Source organism: Heloderma suspectum, chromosome 2 (assembly GCF_057233095.1).
Source record: "Heloderma suspectum isolate Gila_16-S chromosome 2, 16-S_ref, whole genome shotgun sequence".
NCBI lineage: Eukaryota > Metazoa > Chordata > Lepidosauria > Squamata > Helodermatidae > Heloderma > Heloderma suspectum.
The window spans coordinates 179,193,761-179,216,334 of NC_139459.1; the positions used below are offsets into that span (position 1 = coordinate 179,193,761).

The following is a 22,574-nucleotide window of genomic DNA, read 5'->3' on the forward strand; positions in this document are numbered from 1 at the left end:
AGCACATTTCTCAGTTGGAGGGAGAAGAGGGTAAAATGCCTCCCTGCAACAAAGGGAGACACATCTCATCCCCCACCCCACCAAGCTCAGAAGCAATGTCTTCTGTTGTTCCAGAGCACCCTATTAAGTTCAATGGGGCTTACCCAAGGGTCGCAAACTTGCAGGGTGATCTTATGTCTACTGAGAAGTAAGTCCCATTGAGTTCAATGGGGTTTACTCCCATGTAAATGCTCCAAGGATTATGGCACAATTGTACATTTTATGTCTACTCAGATGTAAGTCAGAGGTTTCCTGGGGGCTGCAAGAAAAGAGTACAGCAGAAGTTGCATGCAAAACAAGACACTTCCCCCCCCCCGCTCCTTTGCACACATGCCAGGGAGGGAGGGAGGCACTCCCTCAGTTCAAACCACGTGTCTGCCGTGTAAAGGAGCCCTTCCTACTCCCGCAAAGAAACTGAAAGCAGGAAGCTCCGGAAAGGATGTGGGTTTTTGCAGGGTTTTTTCTTAATGTAGAAGCACCTTATGATTTGTAAAAGTTTTATTTTTTTTTAAGGGGGCAGGTAGTGGAGAGATTTGTGGCTGCCATATTGGGTATCCCTGAGAGAGAGAGAGAGAGGGAGGGGGAGAGAGAGAGAGAGAGAGAGAGAGAGAGAGAGATGGCAGTACTGACTGGGTAATATTGACTGTTGACCAGGGCCAGTTAGGGGGAGGACGTGACTCCTTTGTTACAACAGCTGCACTGGCTACCAGTCTGTTTTTCCGGGCAATATTCAAAGTGCTGGTTATGACCTATGAAGCCCTATATGGCTTGGGATATATAGTGAAACAAAGTCTATAAATAAATGGGCCAATGAGGCCTCACCGCTTGCCTCGTGAGGGAAGCATGGCTTGCTAGTGTGTCCCAGCTGTGAGGTCACAAAGCGCTGCCCACAGATCTCATGGTGTCAAACCATCTCTCCCCTACTGTTGCCAAGCAAAGGACAATACGCAGTCATCAGCCCAGCACTTCGCTTCAACTGATCTGTCTAAAGGGAACTTGCTTGTGACTGTCCCATGAGGTAGGCCACGGTTGTTTCCATTTTTACAAACAGGAAACTGAACTTTTTACGCAGCTGGTGCATAGTCCGTTCTATCTGCGCCCTTTTCATTTCCGAATATTGGATATGCTCTGTTGTTCCTCATCCATAGTCACTGGCTTTTTGGACCCGGCGCCTATTCAGGGCCAGTTTTAAAACTCTTGAGCTTTAAACTTGAGGTGGAGCTTAGCTCTGGACACCCCCATCTCTGTCTGGATATCCTTCTCTGTTGCTCCAGATCAACACACCCTCCCTTCCCTATAAATGGTTTTGAGTGCCTCCTGTGGTTGGACAGCAACTGCAGTCCCAGCTCCTTTGCTAGCAAGATGGCTGCTAGGGTGGCCAGGTGTCCTCTTTAATAGAGGACAGTCCTCTATTTGCAGGGCTGCAAGAGGAGTGTCCTCTATTTGAAGGCTCCCTCTGTCTGAAGGGCTGCCCAGTCCAATTCTGGTTTAAAGATAAAGAACCATAAAAACTGTTGCCCTTCACCAGATAGCACCTGCACAGCGGACTGAACAGGCAGGCACACCGGTCACTTGGCCACTGTCTGCCACATGGTGGTGAGATGGACTGTATTTCTATTTAAATTCCAATAATCATTTCTAAATGTGCATCTGTCCACATAAATCAGCATATGCAAAGTTTATGCATATCGGTGCCCCCTTTGGTCCTCTTTTTCGGTGCTGCGTTTCTCCTTATTGGGTGATTCATCAGTGGCCACCCCAATGGCTGCCTGTTCTGGGGATAAAGCAAAGCTGCTGTGAATGGCAGAGCTGGCTCTCTGCATCCCCCGTGCAGGCGTGGTGGAGATCATCCTTCTGTTGACCTCTTCCTCCTTGCTCTCTTATCTTATTCACAACCTGCACTGACCCGTCTTCCCCCACACAGTACGGCAGGAGAGCTGTTTCCAGGATCGGGATGCCCACTTCTTCCGCTTTGTGGCCCTGGAGCCAAGTGCTGAAGACCGGGATGGCGAGGAGTTCCTGGAGGCTCTGGCGTTGCTCACCCAGCTGGGCCCCACGGCATTGCTCACCAGCGTCCTGCGCAAACCGTGAGTGTGAGGATTGAGCAGTGTGGGAGGTGGAGAAGACACGGGGAGGTTTCCAGGCTTTGCCGCAGAGCTCCAGAACTGTGTGTATTCTGTACATCAGGGGCGGGGAACATATGGCCCTCCAGGTGTTGTTGGACTGCAGTCCAGCAACATCCAGAGGGCCATATTTTCCCCATCCATGTTATACATCCATGGAAGCTGATGTATCAATCATTTTGTTTATTTCATTTTTGCATAATTGCCCATCTAAGTACAAATAGAGCAGGAGCCTGCTGGATCTTGCCAGGAAGGATGTTTCTCAAACTAGATACCACCACAGTATATGCTGGAAGGATCCTGCAGCCTCAATGTCTTGGCCTTTCCCTCACTTTTAAAAAGTAAATTTCTAGTCCTCATGATTCCGGAGCTAAGCTTCATGGTGCCTGGCAATAGTGTCTAGTATTAGCATACAAGCCAGCAGTTATGATGGAGGTTAAGATAGGTTTCCTGTTACTACAAGGGTGAAACATCTGTACTTGCACTGTTCCTTGTCCCTCCCCATGGTTAGGTGAATCAAGAAAATATATGCAATAATTTATATGATTCATTTAAACTAACAATGTGGATTTGAAGTAGTTGGTATGCACAGCCTTGGGGGTGAGGATGCAGAGGGGAGCCTGTAAAGTGATGGGGGAACCTGGGATATGTCTCTGTGGCATGCCTTAGCTTGTCTTTTACCCTCCAGCCCTGGCCAGCGCACAGAAGAGGAGCTTGCACTGATCTTCGAGGAGTTGCTGCACATCAAAGCTGTCGCTCATCTCTCCAGTTCGGTGAGTGACAGACAGTTCCTGTCTCATTCCATCGAACTTGTTACAAAATGAAAGCTACGAATAACAAGTGGGTATGGGTGGGTTCATTTTCCTTATCCCATTTGGACCAATTATTTGTCACTCATTTGAGGGCAGAGGGGTTATCCCTCATGGGTTACCCAGCAGCAGATTTATGTGGCTGCCACTTTTTTTGCTCCAGAATGGCCCAGATATTTCATCATTGCAGAGCATTCTGGGAACAAATGGCATCCCCTATTGAGGGGCACCATCTTTGGTGTGTGTGGTGGTCACTACCCCCCCATCCCAGATGCCCTGGAATGTTGTAATGTCTGGGGCATTTGGGGAGAATAAAATGGCAGCTGCCAAGACGTAGCCACCAAAATAAGCTCTCTGTTGCCACTGCAAATGTGAGTAACAAAAGTGAATGTACTTAGAAATCAGGGGTGGGCAACTTGTAGGCCAAAATATCTGGAGGGCCACAACTTTCCTGCCTAAATGAATGGTGTTTTTAGTAATGAATACAAATGGAATAACAAATGTGTCTTTTTCCTTGGACCCCCCCCCCAACCTTTACATTTGCTACAATGTTCCCAACCTGTCTTCTGGTTAGGCTTGATCAATTTCTAGATTAATTTCCGAATTGGTACCTGTGCAGTTTCCAGTTCGGCATTTATTTTTCCTCGCAGGTTGGCAGCATGCATGTTACATATTAAAACACTTGATGTAATTCCATCAAGTCATCCTTTTCAGACAGTTCTCAATCAATGCGCTTGTGCACATCAGTGACCAGTATGGAGGAGGAAAGCTATGGCAAATTGCACATGTGCAGCAGTCTGGACACAATCCAGAAATGAAACGAATAAGAATAATAAAAAAAGAAAAAGAACAGCAAATACCTGACATGTTGACGCTGCTCCGCAAACAAGATTAGGCAGTGGGCAATTCCACCTCCATGTACATCTAGTAATCAGAGCTAAGTCGCCACTGAGCATGAAGGTTCTGCAGCTAAGATCCACATCCTTGATGTACCTCTCATCCATGTATTTGTCTAATCATTGATCAGTTTAGCTGACTCTGTCTTTTATGCCATGTACTTCAATCACGAACGCTATGACCTGCCTTGCCTGACCTACCCACGAGTGCTCTGTCATGTGGTGCTCTAGGGCACACTCACTGGTTGTCTCCATCCTGCTGCAGGTGAAGAGAGAACTGGCTGCTGTGTTGCTGTTTGAGTCCCATGCAAAGGCTGGAACTGTATGTGAGTAACTGGCTGGTAATGGTTTAGTCACTTGGGGACCTACATCTCCTCCAATGTCCCTAGAGGGCTGGGAAATGCTACTCTTGTGTCCCAGAGCCAGCCACTGTCACCTGGCTTTGTGGGGATGGGGATGGGCCTTGCGTGCTGTTGCTGTGCCATCAGCCCAATGACTGCGATAGGGAACAAGCAGATGGCACAGAAGAATTCTCCTTCCCATGAAATCTTGAAGGAAACCCTTTTCCTTACCTTCAAGCTCACTCCTTCCCTCTCTCCAATTCCACTGTTCCTGGTGAGCAGTCCATGTATCCCTTGAGAAACGCTTCTTGCTTATTCATCTTGTCTGGCCTGGCCCAGGACATTTACTTCCCCGAGGAGAAGAAACATATGGCGGCCCTTCCCGTTTTGTGTACAAAAAAGCCAGCTGGACTGGCAGATGAATCCATCTTCAACACTGAGACTGCACCTGACAGCAGCAGGCTAACTTAAGGGGTGCAGAGCAGGCTGCATGGTGTACAGCTTTCTCCTCCAACACTTTGCTGGCACCTCCCAGCTTCTGTCTCCTGAGGCGACTGTGTCAGTCTGTCTAATGCTAGGGCTGGCCCTGCCTCTTCTCCATGCTCTCCATCAACCCAGGTAGTTAATTTCCGCTTCTAAGTCAGTCTTTCCCAACCTGCTGTCCTCTAGATGTGTCGAACTATAATGCCTGTCATTCCCAGCCAGAATGGCCAATGGCCACATTGGCAGGAAGTGATGGGAGATGCGGTTCAACACATCGAGAGGGCCACAGGTTGTGGAAAGCTTTTCCAAGTGCTTGTCTCTTAACAAGCTGCCTATGCTATTTGGCCCTGGTTGTGCCTGCGCCTGACCTGTTACGTTTCCAGGGCACTGATGTACAATATTTATTCTTCCTAGTATTCAGCCAAGGGGACAAGGCCACTTCCTGGTACATCATCTGGAAGGGATCGGTCAATGTCGTCACACGTGACAAGGTGTGTGCGTTTCATCTCTGTAGGCTTCATGTGGAAAGGGCCAGCTTAGGGTTAAATCTGGGTGGTGTGTGTGTGCGTGTGTGTGTCTCGAAATATGTATACCAAGGTCAAACTGAGGGAAATCTATTCTTGTAGACACAGTGGTGTGTCTGGGGGATCTGAGGTCAGGGCATCCACAATGCTATCAGGGCTGCTGTGGGTCAGCCACCCCTATTGTCCTATGGTCAGCCATAGGACAATTTTTGGCCTATGTCAGTGCCCTAGATCAGGTTGTATTTCTGCACAATATAATGTACCACTTTGTCCCAGAGTTTCCCAATGTTATGAATTCTTTGCTCACCATACCGTTCCTTTCCCCCTCTTATAATATGGCCAAACCTGCTGACCTAATCCCACCATGCCAACAGTCTTTCTTAAACATCCCTATCTGGTCACATGCCAACAGCTGGAAGTCGCCCTAAAACCATACAGTCCAAATGGTCCCATAGCTCATAATTCCTGAAGCCCTTATGGGCAATTTCAATTTTCTGCCTTGCCCACAACCTTACCCCCTGAAGCCCATTGCATGCCAGTTCCCCCTTCCCCTTAAATCAGCATGGGCTCTCACATAAATGTGCACGCAGACACAAAGGACAAAGTTAGCTTGGGAAGTAGTTCAGCCACTTTTCTAGCTCGCTCACATCTCTTGTAAGTTTTTTTTCTTTTTCCTTATGCTAATGCACTAAGAGAGTACAGTAGACATACAATAGGACATGTATATTAAAATATACTGGTATTAATATTAATAATTAAAATAGGATGGAACAACATGTTGAATGACAAATACAGGGTTGCCAGATCGGCGTTTGCCTTGTAACACATGCAGGGGAAGTACATTTGCAAGGCAAAATCAGTGGGATGGTGTAGTTAACCCTTCTCCCACCCACTGATTCTTCCCTGCAACCTATTCTCCCAGGCTGTGATTAACCTGCCATTCCCCACCGCCCCCCAAACTAGGCTTTTTGACCAGAAATATGTCTATGGGGAGCGGAGAGGGCAGCAGTGGAGGAAGGGGAAATTGGTGTTTGGCAGCATGATGTCTTGTCCCACACACTGAATGATAATGGACAGGTACACTCACTTCCTTGCTTTGCAGGGCTTAGTGTCCACCCTGCATGAAGGTGATGACTTTGGGCAGCTGGCGCTGGTGAACGATGCCCCTCGCGCGGCCACCATAATTCTCCGTGAAGACAGCTGCCACTTCCTGTGTGTAGACAAGCGGGACTTCAACTGCATCCTCAAGGTGGGCTCGGGAATGGGTTATGTTGTAGGCTGGGATCCTTTGTTTTTGCAGCACTCCAGTGGAGTTCGATCTGGTGGAGGAAGCTTGCCTCAAATGCAAGGGACCCGAGGATAGGAAAGGGCAGAGATGCAATGTTTGTGCTTGTTGGGGTTCTCCTTGCTCGCATTCCCCAACACAAGCGGACCGTTTTCCCCCGGTCAGGAAAAAATGTGAATTTTGATCAGAAAAAAATGTCATTTTAAAAGTGTGCATTTTTTCCTCTCGAATATGCACATGCTCCCCCATAGAATGAAGTGTGAAAATCACAATTATTGGGGGAATGCACACTTGTGCGAGTGCACACTTTTGAACCCAAACACAAGTTAAGGAAGTTGTGAAAATTTCCTGTTCAGGTTTTGTGTTTGCGGCTGCAAATGGGACTTGTTCATAACAAAATTCTCAGACATCGTTACCTGAGAACAGGGAGGGATGGAGAGGCAGGTGCAAATGAAGTCCCCTCTCCCTTCTCCAGGACTTCTGCCATGATGTGCCTGAACACTCTTCTTTCCTCCATTCATTAAGCTCCTGGTTTCCTGCTCAGATCTTAGTTCTTCATTATCATCTCTTTTCCAGAATCAACCTAGGCTTCCGTTCTGTGCTGCTCCCCTGCCCTTTGGATCTTCCCTACCCCATTTCAGGGACTCATTGGCTCCTTCCTGGCTGGGCTTTCTGCATTAGGGGTGGGCAGAAAGTAGCTCCCCAGATGGTTCCAACACTCAGCATTCATGATCATTGCCTATGCTGGCTGGAGCTTCTGGGGGTTGAAGTCCAACAATTTTTGGACTTGGATTTTTCTGCTCACCCCTATGCCACATCAACCACCTCCATTTTATTACTCCAATGCTGTGATTGTAAGTAATAATTACACCACCCCTTCAATTGGCAGCAGCACACTTGAGGTGTTAAAATATGCCTAAAGTCATGGTAAAGCGACAATGCAGAGCCCAGTAGGGAAGACGAATGGAGGCTGCAGCTTTCTCTGTGTTTCTGGGAAGAGGAAGCCAAGTTCTAACATTCCCAGCCACAGTCACACTGAACAGCTGCCCCCCCCCCACCCCGCCCGGCACGTATGGCAGGTTTAGCACAAAACTAGAATCCTAAGGCTTCAAGTCTCAGTTAAACCCAATGCCCCTTCCCCATTGGAGTTTGCCTGCTTTGATATTCTGAAATTAGGTGCAAAATGGCTCATGCCAATACTTGCAATGTGGGCTGCCAGGAGCCTGGTAAGGGAGCTGCACAGGACTAGCATCTTGACACCATACCTAATGCAGGATTCAGAAGGGGTGGTGCTCATTTCTTTTCTTTCCCTGCTGTGACCAGGTTTGTGAACCTCTGCTTTGGGTCGACAGCTGTTGGGCAGCTTCAACAGGCTCGACCAACGCATGATGATCCCACTCAGTTTGCCAGCCTCTGCTTTCCTCCGTAGGATGTCGAGGCCAACACCCTGCGGCTGAAGGAGCATGGGAAGGTGGTGCTCGTTCTGGAGAAGAACTCACAAGGCAGTAACTCCAGTCACCTTCCTGGGACTCCGGGGAGCAGTAGGTACAGCGGACTGTCCCCATCGCAAAGGCGGAAGTAGTTTCTCTGTTCTCCCCATCTTTCCCCATGAGACAGAGCAGGGCATCAGGAACCTGGACTTACTTCCAATGACTCTTGGAAGTGCTTTAAAACTCATCCCAACTGCTGTAGTGTCTTTTCCAGGAGACATTTCATAGGATCGCCATTGAAAATGGAGGCAGAATTTGGAGTGTTCCTGATGCAAAATTCTTTTCTTTGAATTGCAGGAACATGTCTTGTTTAAATCTCCACTTGCTGTAGTAAGATCCACTGTGCAAACAGTCCTGGTGTAAACTAATAATGTAGTTCTCCTGCATGTTTATTTTGCTCGTGGATACACTGCATCAAGGGCTAGATGTGCCTGATCTTGTCTGATCTCGAAAGCTAAGCAGGGTCAGCCCTGGTTAGTACTTGGATGGGAGACCGCCTGGGAATCTGGCTTTCTGCATGGAGCAGGGGGTTGGACCCGATGGTCTTATAGGCCCCTTCCAACCCTATGATTCGATGACTTTATGATATGCAACCTTAAGACTACAAAATCTATGATACAGTGCAACTGTGAGCGCAAAGTTGCATGCATGAGATCTTCACTATTTGCTTGTGTAACCACTGTAGTCTACAAAACCCATGAGGTAGTGTGATTGTGAGGCCAATCATCATATACAAAACAAAAAATGGGGGTCGTCCAGTTTGCTAACGATACAAGGGAGAGCTCCAAAACCTGCACAGTGATAGCTGCTTAATGTACCTCTCTTGGGTCTGTCTTCCCTCTGTTTGTTGCACTGTCTCAGATGCTCATGCCTTGCTCTTCCCTTCAGGTACTCAGTGATGGCTGGGACCCCTGAAAAAATACTTGACTATCTGCTGGAAGCCATGCGTCCAGACTCCACGCTCTCTGACCCCCTAGGTAAGTAGAGGACCACTTGAACAGAAGGGTTGGTGTGCACACAGGAGTGGGAACTCCAGGTCAATTGTTGGATCATGGGCCAATTTAGAGCAGAGTTCTAGGAGCAGGTCTTAGTGCAGGCAAGAGGCTTAGTCTTTGGGACTCTGATGACCTTCCATGCTTTCAAGGCCATCCCATTCATTTTTAATGGATGTCCAAAGGGTGGTGGGCTGCCTTCTCCCTTGAATGAACAGGACAATCAGGTCTAGAACATGCAATGTGTGTGCACTGGATTCTCCATGGGGCTCTATGCAGGAGTGTGCAGTGGAGGCTGGTGGCTGCAATTTCGGTGGGGCTATGAATCCATGCTGGGTTTTAGTCAGAACCAGCCAGAGCTCTAAAGGAACTATCTATGGTGCTAAACCTATTTTGGGGATAGGGTTCAGCACCTTGAATAGTTCCTTCAGAGTTCTGGCTGGTGCTAACTAAAACCCAGAATGGGTTTGCAGCCCCACCGAAATCGGAGCCACCAGCCTCCACTGGGAGTGAGACTACAAAGCTCCTGCGCTTGCTGGTAGGCAATTAGGGGATCATGTAGCCCGGTACTCATGTTCCACAATGGCTTCTCTGGTCTCTTCGCAGACACCTTCCTTGGAGATTTCCTCCTGACTCACAACGTGTTCATGCCGACACTGCAGCTCTGCAGAACTCTGCTCCAACAATATCCTTCGTTGCTTGTGTCTCCCCTGGATCCTTGTCAGCAAACGGTTTCTTTCTGGCAGCCTGCTATAGTGGGCTGAATGGCCAATGTCAAGGGCAGGCATGGTTGGGCACCTGCCGAGGGCCTGCGCTCTAGCAGGGGCCCACTGGCGAGAGCCCCCTCAACGTGCTCTTCCTTTTCACCATTGAAATCTGCTTCTTTGCCTATCTCACGCTCTGGCCCAGAGAACAGTGGTGGTGAGAAGGAGGAGCAGAAGATGTCCCTGCGTAATTGCTCACTGGCTTCCTGCCTGTCAAGCAAGCGAGTGGCAGCAATGATGAGAGCAGCTGAGGGCAATGGTGGTGAGAAGGTGGACTCACTGTGGGAGGGGGCCATTGAAGGTGTCTTGCCCAAGGCCCCTCCAAAACCTGGAGGTGGCACTGGCTGCTAACAAGGGTCACTGCAACTCCTGGCCCACTCCCCTCTTGCCTCTGGATCAGTAAATAGCAGCAGGGGAAGGAGTGTCAATCGGGGGTCAGATTTCACCCAGAGGCTCCTAGATACTCATCTTTACACTAGTGAGATCTCAGATGTATGCTCCTAGCAAACATCTCCAGTGTCCTTGGTTAAAAAAAAAAAAAGCTCTTGTCCCAACAGTTTGAATGTACACTTTAATTAGGGCTTAATCAATCAATTGGTTAGTTTAATCAATTCTTAAAACTTTTAATTAAATGAAGAAGGTTCCCCAATTAATCAGGAAGCAGATTTTGCTGCATGATTTTTTTTTTTAAAAAACACAAATACGCATAAAAACAGATGGCAAGCATGGTCTTGAAAAGAGGCATTCTCCCTGTTCTCACACAATACACAGGAGGGAATGCCTCTTCTTCTAAGGTGATGCCTCCTAAGATGCCTGTGTGCATCATCTAATAACCAAGAGCACATGTTTCTTGCTTCAGAGCTATTGGTTTAAGTACCCATATGCAATGTATGTAAATTTAAGTAACAGTGCAACCGTACACATGTCTATGCAGACGTAACCCGGTGAGTTCAGTGAAGCTTAGTCCCAGGTAGGGATGGGTGAGAAATTTGTCCAGTTCACATTTTAATGCAAATTTACTAAATCCCAAACCTAAACATAAAGTGGAATGTAGTTTGATGCCAACATGTGTACGTTTCCAAAGTTTATGGCACAGTTTGCAAAAAATAAGTAAATGCATACAATAATGCGTATGTTTAAAAAACGCACACAAACAACGTGTAGATTTTTTTAAAAAAAGCTTTATTCAGTGGGGAAAAATTCATACATTTTTGTGAAAGTGCGCACAAAACTGTACATTTGGGGAAATGCATTAAGAAGTGGATTTTTTTTAAAAAATCACATTAAAATGTGTACAAATTTTTGTGCAGGAAAGGAAAGGAAAGGTTCCTCCTGTGCAAGCACCGAGTCATTGCTGACTCCTAGAGGGACACCGCTTGCGCTGGCGTTTTCATGGCAGACTATAGCGGGGTGGTTTGCCATTGCCTTCCCCAGTCGTGACTACGTTTCCCCCAGCAAGCTGGGTACTCATTTTACTAACCTCGGAAGGATGGAAGGCTGAGTTGACCTGAGCCGGCTACCTGGGACCCAGCTTCCGCTGGGATCGAACTCAGGTCGTGGGGAGAGTTTCGGTATTAAAAAAAGTGCAGAATTGGGATGGAATAAACATAGCATGGGGACAGTGAGAACCTGAACAAAACTGAGCTTGACAAACTCACCCATCTCTACTCCCAGGTAAGTGGGTAGAGGACTGCAGCCTAACTGAGTAAAAACACATGTGATTAATTGATCAAAAGGCCCTTCATTGGGTTGCAGCCCTAATTTTAATATGTTCCCAGATTTATATTTTAATATATCATTTTTATATGAATATGACATTTTATTTGTTTGTTTTAATCTCTATAGTAATGTCAGGCCAGTTCTATGTTATATATATTTTTGAGCCCAAAGCATATAACCAAGTTTGGTATTGATTGATTATTAAGAAAATCCTCCGTTTCCCCCATTTCCCCCACTTTTCTGTTATTCCCCCTCTGAAGAACCCAGACCCTAACTTTTCCATGCCCACAAAACATTGATGCCTGCGTCCAAAGTAGACATCTGTATAACTCAAAAATGTGCTTTTCTGGAATGTTGAAATCAGTTCAGGAAAAAGAAAGTTTTGTCTTTAAAGGGTCAGGAAGATTTGAATTCTCTATTCCCCAGTCTGATTGCTGACTGCCTGGGGTCCGCAGCAGGGCCGGTGTCACCACCTGGAATCCTTGGGCAGATGTTGGGGTCCCAGTACCGTGGTAGGGCCCACTGCTGACACCTGTCATTTTTTCCTGGTCAAGTGCTCCAGGCAGCATCTGACTGCAACTACCATTTAATGTTCCCACAATGTGCCTGACGTGAGGTCATTCTGTGTGTGGTGGGAAATGGAAATGCTCCCCAGCCCCCTGGCGCTGCTCAGAGCGCTGCCGCTGCCTGCCATCGCTGCCAGGTAAGCTTGCCAGGCCCACCAACAGGGAAGGGAACTAGGTTGGCCACTTTGCCTAGGACCCCCTGAAACCTGGAGCCAGGACCGCAGGGGCCGCCCTGCTCATGGTTGTGTCTCTGTGTCTCCTTGACTAATGCTCACCTTCCATTCAGAACCTTCGGAGGGCACTGAGCAAGACAAAGCTGCCTACATCTTGGGCAAACGGCAGAAGGTTCTGTGGCTGGTGAAGCAGTGGGTGTTGCTGTATGGCCGCTTGCTGCAGGCGGAATCCAGCGCCGTGGCCTTCTTACAGGTAACAGGGGTAGGTGGGAGGCTCAGGGAGCAAATTGCAGCTCCAAGGTTTCGTGGGCTTCTGAAACAGACCTCAGCAGGTAGTGCCATCCTTGGCAAGTCTACTCAGAAGTCAGTCCGATGGGACTTTCTCTCTGGCACATTTGGCTAGGATTGTTGTTTTAGTGGATTGTCCAGATTGTAATGATAGGTCTGAATAGGGATGTCAGAGAAATCCGCAACAGAATCAGAGGAGTTCGGATTTCTATCAGTCCGACCCGCAGATTCTGCAGTGGATCATCTTTTCCCGAGTTGTTTGGATTCTGTGGAAGCGTGAACCGCTTTTTTAAAAGAACCTTTCTGGAATGTTATGCAAATGTAGTCATAGAAAAATACATTAAAAGTTTTAAAAAACCCACTGGCTGAGAATGCACATTTCCCCTATAGGCGAAAGCATGAAAATGCGTATTTGGGGGGGATTTGTGCAGGTGCGAATTTGTGCAAGTGCGAATTTGCACAAATTTGGGAAACTGGGAAAAATCTGATTCCATCAATGAATGGATGATGGAATGAAAGGCACCTGACAATCCACAAAATGCAGATGGAACAGATTTTACAAAATCCATACATCCTTAGGTCTGAAGGGTTGAGCTCCCACTAGGGATGGACGAAAGTCACTTACCTGGTACTGCAGCTTGCTTTGCAGTGGGGGGGAGGCGCTCCATTCCTCCCCACTGAAATTCTGGCCGGGGGGGAGGCACCCCGTCCTTCCGGCCGTAATTCTGGCCAGGGGGGAGGCGCCCCGTCCCTCCGGCTGCGAATCCTCCTGGCCGGCCAGGATGCAAATGGCGGCAGCCGTAGCTGCCGCCGTTTGCGTCCCTGCAGTCAGCCGCGTGATAGGCTACGTAAATCCTTACGTAGCCTATCACGGCTAACTTTTTTTGGGGGAAAAAAGCGCATACGCAAATGGCGGCGCCCTTGGGCACCGCCATTTGCGTTCCTTATTTGGGCACGTGTAGTCTACGTAAACATTTATGTAGACTACGGCGAAAATAAGGGCAATGTTATGTTTACGTAAATAAGGGTAACGCTATGTTTAAATGTTTACGTAGACTACACGTGCCCAAATAAGGAACGCAAATGCATACGCAAATGCACCATTTGCATACGTGCTTCCCCCCCCCAAAGTCAGCCGTGATAGGCTACATAAGGATTTACGTAGCCTATCACGGTGTTTTTTGAAAATTTAGCTGTGATAGGCTACGTAAATCTTTACGTAGCCTATCATGTTGGTTGTTGTTGTTGTTTTTTTTACTGGGAAATGGCGGTGGTGGCAGCCGGTCGGAAGACCGGCCGCCACCGCCGCCGCCGCACTGCCGCTGCACCGCCGCCAGCGCCAGGGACATTCGCCAAAGGTAAGTCCCATTCTGGGGGGGTGGGGGGGGAACCGTTTCTCCACCAATTTCGGGGGGCTGAATGCGTTGGCATTCGGCCTCCTGGAGATTCGTGGAGAAATTCTCCGCCATCCCTAGCTCCCACACAGAGAATATGATAGCGGGGGGCTGAAAAGCCGCTGTCTAGGCACCCAGCCAGGCTTATGGGACCAGGGTGGAAGGCTGCCATTTCTGGGATTCAGTGCTCTGTGTTTTCATCATGGTTTTCACTGTTTCTGTTGATTTTCAGTGTTACTTAATGTTTCGTTTTTGTTTTTTAGATCTTTTTAATAGCTTGTAATTTTGTTACCTGGTTGTTTTGCTCATTGGTTTGTGAGCCACCTTGGGAGGTAAATAACTTGAAAGGTGGGATGGAAATATATTCAATAGTTAGATACATAGACAGATACTGAGTACAGAGGTTGAAGCCTTTGGCAGTTGCCGACTGACTACAGGAGTCCCCAACCTTTTTGGATCTGTGGGCACATTTAGAATTTTGAGACAGTGCTGTGGGTACTCTCACAAAATGGCTGCCACAGAAGACCTTGCCTATTCCTAAAGTGGCTACCATGATTGGCATGATCAGTCACAAAACACTCAGATGGGGTCTGTGCTCCAAAGCACAAAGCCACTCATCCCTACTCTTTTGAACCCAAATAAAGATGGTACTAGAGGGCAGCCCTTCGTTCTGTAGCATGCCTGCTTCGCAGTTAAATAAACTAAAATAGAATAAAAACCAGGAGGGGTGGAGAGAGGAGAAACCCCAGGACTGCTCTGTATGTCCTCCGCTTGGGAATGGCTGAAGGATTCGGATTGGGCAATTGAGGGAGATCTGGCAAGCAGTTCCTGCCACCTTACTTAGAAAAGGTGAAATAGTTGGCTAAGCCTGTGGCCCACAGACCCAAGAGAGATGCTGCTCAGGACAGAACTAGATGTTAGGGGAGACACGGGGCTGCCATCAAAGATGGCAGCTCCCTAAGCCTCCCCCCTTCTCCCTGCCATGTCTTGCAAAATGGAACATTCATTCATTTATTTACAGCATTTTTACCCCACTCTTCAGCCAAAAAAGGCTCTCAGAGTGACTTACCAAGATTATTAGTAAGACAGATCCTGCCCCTCAGGCTTACAATTAAAAGAGACAATGCAAAAGGAAAAGGGATTGGGAGGGAGGAGGGAACACATATGTGACATGATGTCATCACACTGTGAGTTTCTCTACCACTACTCCATCTTGTTTGCTGCTGGCGGCAGATGGGGGCCCTTGTGTAGTGTTATTCCTGGGATTAGACTAGACACAGTGACTGCAGTTTCTCCCACAATGTCTAATTCTACTCTGTTACAGCAGCATGCTGGTTAGCATGAGGGATTCTTCTTTTAACAGAGTCTGTGACGATGGCATCTCTGGGGCAACCAGCCTGGTGGCTTTTGCTAATGGGTTTTGGCCATTCCACTGCACATGGGGAACAGTTCTCCAAATCCCTGAGCTTTTTTAACTTTTAGGCAAACTTCTTTGGATTTTTACTCCTGAAAACGGTGAGGACTAGTGACATGCTCTTTTTAAAAAGCAAAAGCTGGATGCTTCTGCTCATCAGCTTTGGCTGTTCTCTCGCAGAGCCTGTCTGAATATGCAGCCCAGGATACTCGTCTGGGACCCCTGCTGAAGGAACAGGTGCAGGATCGCCGGAGGAACCGAGTGTGAGTCTTCCACCCTGCCCCAAATTTGTGTGTGCATTCTTAGAGGAGGACCTGGGTGTGAATGGGAAGTTCAGACAAAGCTAGTGGTAGAATGTTGGGGTGTGCACTGACCACAAGATTTGGTTTGGACGGACCTCGATTCAGTTCGGAGCCTCGCTTCACCCTGCCATTTTCTTTATATGGAGAGCTTGGGGAAGAAATGTATCAATTTTTGCAGGCACACTTAGGCATATCGGTGTCCTCCAGATCACTGATGAAGCATTGGGAGGGTTCAGATTTGGATGCAGCCCTCTTCAGAGGAGCCCCGCTTCAATTTGAACAACTCCTGAACCTTTCTGAATCAGCCCCATTTGGTTTGGGATTCGGCCAAATCCAAAGCACACCCCTATTGGGATGCCTGCTTTTCCTCATGGTAGGTCTTACTGAAGATCTGCTTTGTGAGATCTGTTTTGTTTGTTTTTATTTGCTCTCCGAGAGCCACCAACTGGAGCCAAGTGTTTGCATAGTGTCTCAGTGGGGCAGACATACACTTAGAATTAAAGAAAGATAAAGGGAACCTTTGAGTACACGCTCAACCTAGAAATCTGTTTTCATTTTGAGAACTTAGCTCGCCGCCTTTTCACACAAAACTCTACTCCTGGCCGGTGGAGGGTGGTGGCTCAGATTTCGGTGGGGCTGTCAATCCATGCTGGGTTTTAGTCAGAACCAGCCAGAGCTCCAAAGGAGTTATCCAAGGTGCTGAACCCTGGTTGGTGATAGGGGTCAGCACGTTGCATAGCTCCTTTAGAGCTCTGGCTGGTTCTGACTAAAACCTAGCATGGATTCACAGCCCCACCGAAATCAGAGCTACCAGCCTCCACTGCTCCTGACTTTCCCCCAAGTTTTCTTGGTTTCTGCAGAGAAAGAGGAGGAGACTTTTGGATGTTGCTATTGTTAAACAGTTGGCAGTCGGAAACCCTTGCCCATTAATACAAGTCACCCAGACATTTGCCCGGCTGGTCTACCTTTTGCCCACCCTTGATGTAATTATAACAATCAAGAGCCTTGTGGCATCTTACAGATGAACAGAGGTATTATTGTACTAGTGAGTGTCCCCTATTTCACACGGGCTGGAATACCCCTTAGTTTGATACAGCAAAGCCTTCCAGCATACAGATGTGGCTCTCAGAGTTGGACACATTGCGCCTGCCCCATCTGAGTGAAGCCACACCTGGTAACGCCTTTAGGCATGGTCCCTACCATGATGCACCCTTATAGCTTCCTAAAGGAGGGGCCTGGCCATTCATAAAATGGCTACCATGGTGGGCACAGCTGGTCACGAAACATCTGTTTCCCAGAAGGTGCAGTGGTGGGTGCAAAAGTAAAGTAACTTGCCCAAGAACCTTCGTACAGGGCAGAGATGAGGTCTGAACTGCAAAAACACAAGGCACTCTCTTGAACCCAAATACAGATGGTGCTGGAGGGCAGCACTTTGCTTTGCAGCATGCCTGCCTCCTCCTCCTCCTCAAATGCCAGGAGAGGTATCTGTAGGCACATTGGTGCCCATGGGCACCATGTTGGAGACTCCAGGCTTAGATGTTTGCGGAGAATTGATGCTCAGCAGATCCTGGGGTTGGAGTTCATATCTTCCTGGCCTCTGTGATTTTATGATTACTGTTCTGCTTCAGAGCATGATTCGCACACACTCACATGCACTGTGTAAGACCTGAGCTGGCCCGAATAGCTGTTAAGATGTTGAGTAGACTGATGGTCTTTTCTGTTCTCCGAACAGCTTGGAAAATGGCAGCAACTGTGCAACTCCAAAGATTCAGGTAAATGACTAGTCTTCAACCAGAGGTTCTGCAGTTCTCTCACTGATCCATTGAGGGACAGCAACAAGACCTTTTGTTTTTAATAAACGAAAGTTTGGACGGAATCATCTCATTTCCCCACAAGAACAGAAAGGAAGTTCTAAGATATGGTATGCCTATTGAACAGGTTCTGCTGTTTGCTTAGTCACTGAGGTCTTTGGGGACCCAATAGTTGGTAAATCTGTGCAACACCAAATAAGTGACAGTCTGTCACTTCACCAGGGTTTATGCATAAATAAAAAATATGTCCCAAGAAAAGCTGAATTCTGCAATCAGAATAAATCATGAAAATTAAGAACAAACTGCATGTGCATGCAGACACACTTACACACAAAATTTATACTGCTACTCTTTGTTATGGGGAGGAACACTGAAACTATGCTTTTGACTACTACCGATCCTACTTTACATGTCACCGCTCTAACTTCTAATATTTCCCTAGGCATTGTGTACCTGTTTGCAAGCTATCTTTGAAAACCTGAGGACTAGAAACTTGCCTTTCTTTAAAAGAAAAGCAGAGGGTCTTTGGATGCCAAATTCTTCACCCAGTACCATTATGGAATCACATGAGTGGCATGGAGAAGGGGCCCTTTCATTGTTTTGTTTTACACCTTCAGGGTTGTGCTGTTAAGTTTTAGATTTGGTGATGGGCCTAGAGCTGAAGAAACCTCAAGAAGAAAATTCCTAAGGTACAAGAGAATTACATCTTAATGCCTTTCTTTCCCTCCCTCTCTTCCCCCCTCCCATTCCCAGGTGCGAAATGCTGTGGACTGGTTTGCCAGCCAGGAAGAACCATTTCTGAACAGCAGTTACACCATCCGAGCCAAGGACAGAAGTAAGTTGTCATGACTTCCCTGCTCATGGGCCAAGCCGACCTGCCATTTGCTTTTCATCCTGTAGTCATGACAACTCTCAGAACACCAGGATACCATGACCAGCACAGGAGATTTAAGCCCCCTGCTTGGCCTTGGCTACAAATACGTGGCTGGAGGATTCTGATTGGCTTGATGGGCAGGGCCAGCCATTAGGCAGAGTGAGACCGTCACCTCAGGCGGCAGATACTTGGCAGTGTGGAGAGGACAGTGGTGACAGACGCCGGGCCATTACCTTACGTTGGGGGATAGAGCTGTGTGTTCCAGGCAGCCCTTCACCCCGCCCCCCAAGCTAGCCTGCTGCCCTCAGGTGAGGTGGATGCTGTCCCACCACTAGGGATGGACGAAAGTCACTTACCTGTCCTCAAAGCTTTTTGCGGTGGGGGGGAGGCACTTCGCTGCTCCCCCCGCGAAGTTCAGGCCGAGGGGGGAGGCTTCCCGCCTCGCCCGGACGAAATTCAGGCCGGGGGGGAGGCTTCCCGCCTCACCCGGCCGAAATTCAGGCCGGGGAGGAGGCGCCTCGCCTCGCCCGGCCGCGAATTAAGAAGTTTTTTTTAAAACAAAAAAACGCCCCCGTGATAGGCTACGTGACGATTAACATAGCCTATCACGGCTAGATCTGCAAAGTCAGCCATGATAGGCTACGTTAAGGAGCCGCCATTCACGTTCCTTATTTGGTCGCTGTAGTCTACGTAAATCTTTACGTAGACTACAGCGACCAAATAAGGAACGCGAATGGCGGCTCCCTATGGGGGTCGCCATTATCCGTACGCACTTTTTTTTTTTAAAGTCACCCGTGATAGGCTACGTGACGATTTACGTAGCCTATCACGGCTGACTTTGCAAATCTAGCCGTGATAGGCTACGTTAATCGTAACGTAGCCTATCACGGGGGCGTTTTTTTTTTCTTTGATTGGAATGGCGGCGGTGGCAGCCGGTTGAAAGACCGGCTGCCGCTCCCGCCCCGGACGAAGACCTGCCGAACCGCCGGCCGGACCCGCCGCCGGGAGGGACATTCGGCAAAGGTAAGTCCCATCCCGGGGGGGGGGGCGTGGGGGGCGTGGGGGTGCGGAGAATTTCTCCCCGAAACTTGTTCGGGGGGCCGAACACTTTGGCGCTCGGCCCCCCGAAGTTTCAGGGAGAAATTCTCCGCCAACCCTACCCACCACCAATGTCACAGTCAGGTTCAACTGCCAGTCTGGTCAGCGCCTGTACGTGGAATGCAGGGGTCACTACCTTGACCCCGGCTTAAGGCAGCAAAATGTCTAGGGTCAGCCTCTTGATGGGTCATATGTTGTGGAAGCCTGTTTAAATTGGTCATACGTTTGAAGCAGACACTTTGTACGTGGAAAGCATGTGCTCTAATTAGGGAGGGGAGAGAAATTTGTTCAGTTTGTATTTTAATACGAACTTACCTAATTTCACTCTTTCAAACCACTATGCAAACCGAAACTTGGTTATCCTTCGAAAGTCGGGATGAGGGAACCAGGGATGCTTGAGTTTGCTGAGATTCTCCAAATTCCACTTTCTAGCTTGGTTCATCTAGCTCCCATTCTGCTTTGTAACCTATTTTTCTTTTCATTTGAACGAGAAATGTGTGCATTTTTGTGCACATTTTTCAAAAGTGTGCACTTTCCCCCCATCGACTAAAGCAAGAAAATGCGTATCTTTTAAAAATGCACATTTTAAAGTCCACATTTTTCAAAACACACATTTTTCTATCGCTGTCACAAAGTTTAGGAATTCGCAAACTTTTTCTTGAAAAAATATGCTCCCGTTCACATTCAGGATTGTGAGTGGGGCAAGTTCGAATGGTTTGCAAGCTGAAACAAAATTCTCGTACCTCCCTATTCGAAAGTCGCACATCTCTGAATTTTGCAGTGGAGTTCTCCAATCAAAACATGCGTGGAAAAATGCACGTTAGGAAAAACCATGTTTAAGAATGCATTGTATTAGGAAAATGGCTTGTAAAAAAGGTGTACAACAGTTGTGTAGGCAAGAATGGCTACAAAAATGCATGTCTGGCCAGAAAAGTGCACCAAAATGCTTACGAATTTTCATGAGAACTTAAAAAAAATTCTCAGCGTTTGAGACGAACCAAACTGAAGTGAGAAATGGAGAGAAACTGAAACTGCTTGATTCTCAATCCCTAGCTGTGCTTCTAAGCTGCCGCTCCTTTGCTAATATTCCTGCCTTTACTTCCCTTCTTCTGGTCTAGTCCCATATGACATCTACAGACCAGACTATTCCTGCCTTACGACAGTGTTGCCGGTGAACGCTTCAGTGCAGGAGGTGCTTGCGTCCTTGGCAGACAGCCACGGCTGGAACAAAGAATGGATCCTGGTCAAGGTCGCTTCATCCGGGGGTGAGTGGCACCTCATGCAAGCCCCCCAGCCCCGGGAACATAGGTGGCCACTGGCAGCCTTCTGGCCCAGCAGGAATTGCACAGAGATGCAGGCTGCATGAATCTGGCCGTCCACCTGTAACACATGCAGCCCCCACAATGTGGCATCCCTTTTCCCAAGGCTGAAGATGGTGCAGTTGCCATGGAAGCCTTCTCACTGCATTTGGTCCACACAGGTGTGGTGTTGAGTGTTAGCACCACCGGATACTTGCTGACAGCCCGAGGGCTTTGAAAGGCTCACTGCCCCACCTCCCTGCCCTGCCTCCCCTGAGCTCACCTGGCCTTGAGGCAGGCACATACTCCTGAGTAGCGCTCCATCTCGGGCCCAAGAGGCATTGCGGGGCAGTGGAGGCTGATGGCTCCAATTTCGGTGGGGCTTTGAATCTATTCTGGGTTTCAGCCACAGCCAGACAGAAGTCTAAAGGAGCTATCCATGGTGCTGAACTCTATCCCCCAAATAGGTTCAGTACCTTGGGCAGCTCAGAGTTCTGGCTGGCTCTGACTGAAACCCAGAATGGATGCACAGCCCCAGTGAAATCGAAGCCACCAGCCTCCACTGATGGTGGGCAATTAAAGCGGCAGGCACCGTCAGCAGCATTCGCCGACCGCACTGGCTTTTTCTCCCTGCAACTGGAGTGCGCCAGCTTTAATGCGAAGCAGACAGAGCTGCCTTCACCACCTGGGAAGGACGGGAGCTTTGCTTCCTCTTTCAGGACGAGGCTGGACAGCCATCTGTCAGGGATGCTCTGACTTGGATTCCTGCACCGAGCAGGGGGTTGGACTCGATGGCTTTGTAGGCCCCTTCCAACCCCACTATTCTATGATTCTATGAAGGGGTGGGCAGCTTGTGGTTCTTCAGAAGGTTTGACCTACGACTCCCATCAGACTAAGGAAGCATAGTCAGTGGTGAGGGCTGATGGGATTTGTAGGCTGAAGCATCGGGATGGCCGCAAGTTGCTCACCCCTGCTGTAGTAGTTCTGCCTTCACCGTCCAGGGCAGGGACTTCCCTGCCATTCCCAAGGAATCCACAGCTGGTCTTGATTTGCAGTGTAAAAACTGGTTCCGTTAGTTCACAGCAGAGGTGAATGGTGCAGTGCAGGGTCACAGTGCTGGTTGGCTGCCTTCTGTGACATCATTAAGAAACCGCCCCCATCCCCCGCCCCCATCCCCAGAGCGGTTCTGTACTTTAGAGAACACATTCCTTTAAAAAAAAATAATTTTAATTTAATTTTTTTTAAAAAAAAGGTATTATGGATGAATGCAATGGAAGGCAATGGATGAATGATACATGCACACGTGGTGCTTTTTTACATCAGACAGGCAGAGATCCTGCCTCAAGCATGGCAGGGGTGGTGGTGTAAGACTAATGGCTGAGCAGCATTTTATTCAGTCATACGCACTTCTGATTTTTAGTTGCTAAGCCGAGAGAAAACTAGGTGCTCCCACTGCCGACGCTGGGTCAGCTGTCAGTTTTCCCCCTCCCCTGTGTTCCAGGTAGGGGCTGACTCACCGCACCTAAAAAGGGGTATTGTAGAGTTGGAAAAGGTGCAGAAAAGAGCAACTGAAATGATCAAGGGGCTGGAGCATCTCCCCAATGAGAGAAGGTTACAACATCTGGAACTGTTTAGCTTAGGGAAAAGGAGAGTGAGGGGAGACATGATAGAGGCGTACAAAATTATGCATGGTGTGGAGAATGTGGATAGGGAGACATTTTCCTCCCTCTCTCAAAATACTTGAACCCAGTGGGGTCATCCCAAGAAGCTGATTGGTGGGAGATTCAGGACAAATAACAGGAAGGACCTCTTCACACAGCACAGAATTAAACTATGGAATTCGCTACCACAGCATGTAGTGATGGCCACCAATTTGTATGGTTTTGAAAGG

The 22,574-nt window shown here is 48.2% G+C and overlaps 1 protein-coding gene across 3 annotated transcripts in view; it reads left to right on the forward strand.

Moving 5' to 3' along the window:
* The window catches only part of RAPGEF3 (Rap guanine nucleotide exchange factor 3), a 76,942-nt gene that overhangs the window by 31,745 nt on the left and 22,623 nt on the right, over positions 1–22,574 (forward strand). For all 3 annotated transcript variants that reach the window (XM_084836510.1, XM_084836512.1, XM_084836511.1), the window contains 13 exons: positions 1,964–2,126; positions 2,851–2,935; positions 4,133–4,193; positions 5,106–5,182; positions 6,318–6,464; positions 7,930–8,045; positions 8,879–8,967; positions 9,589–9,667; positions 12,307–12,457; positions 15,481–15,563; positions 17,335–17,374; positions 18,167–18,248; positions 20,504–20,650. In XM_084836510.1, the coding sequence (XP_084692636.1) occupies positions 1,964–2,126; positions 2,851–2,935; positions 4,133–4,193; positions 5,106–5,182; positions 6,318–6,464; positions 7,930–8,045; positions 8,879–8,967; positions 9,589–9,667; positions 12,307–12,457; positions 15,481–15,563; positions 17,335–17,374; positions 18,167–18,248; positions 20,504–20,650 (1,320 nt within the window). The remainder of the gene's footprint in view (positions 1–1,963; positions 2,127–2,850; positions 2,936–4,132; positions 4,194–5,105; positions 5,183–6,317; positions 6,465–7,929; positions 8,046–8,878; positions 8,968–9,588; positions 9,668–12,306; positions 12,458–15,480; positions 15,564–17,334; positions 17,375–18,166; positions 18,249–20,503; positions 20,651–22,574) is intronic.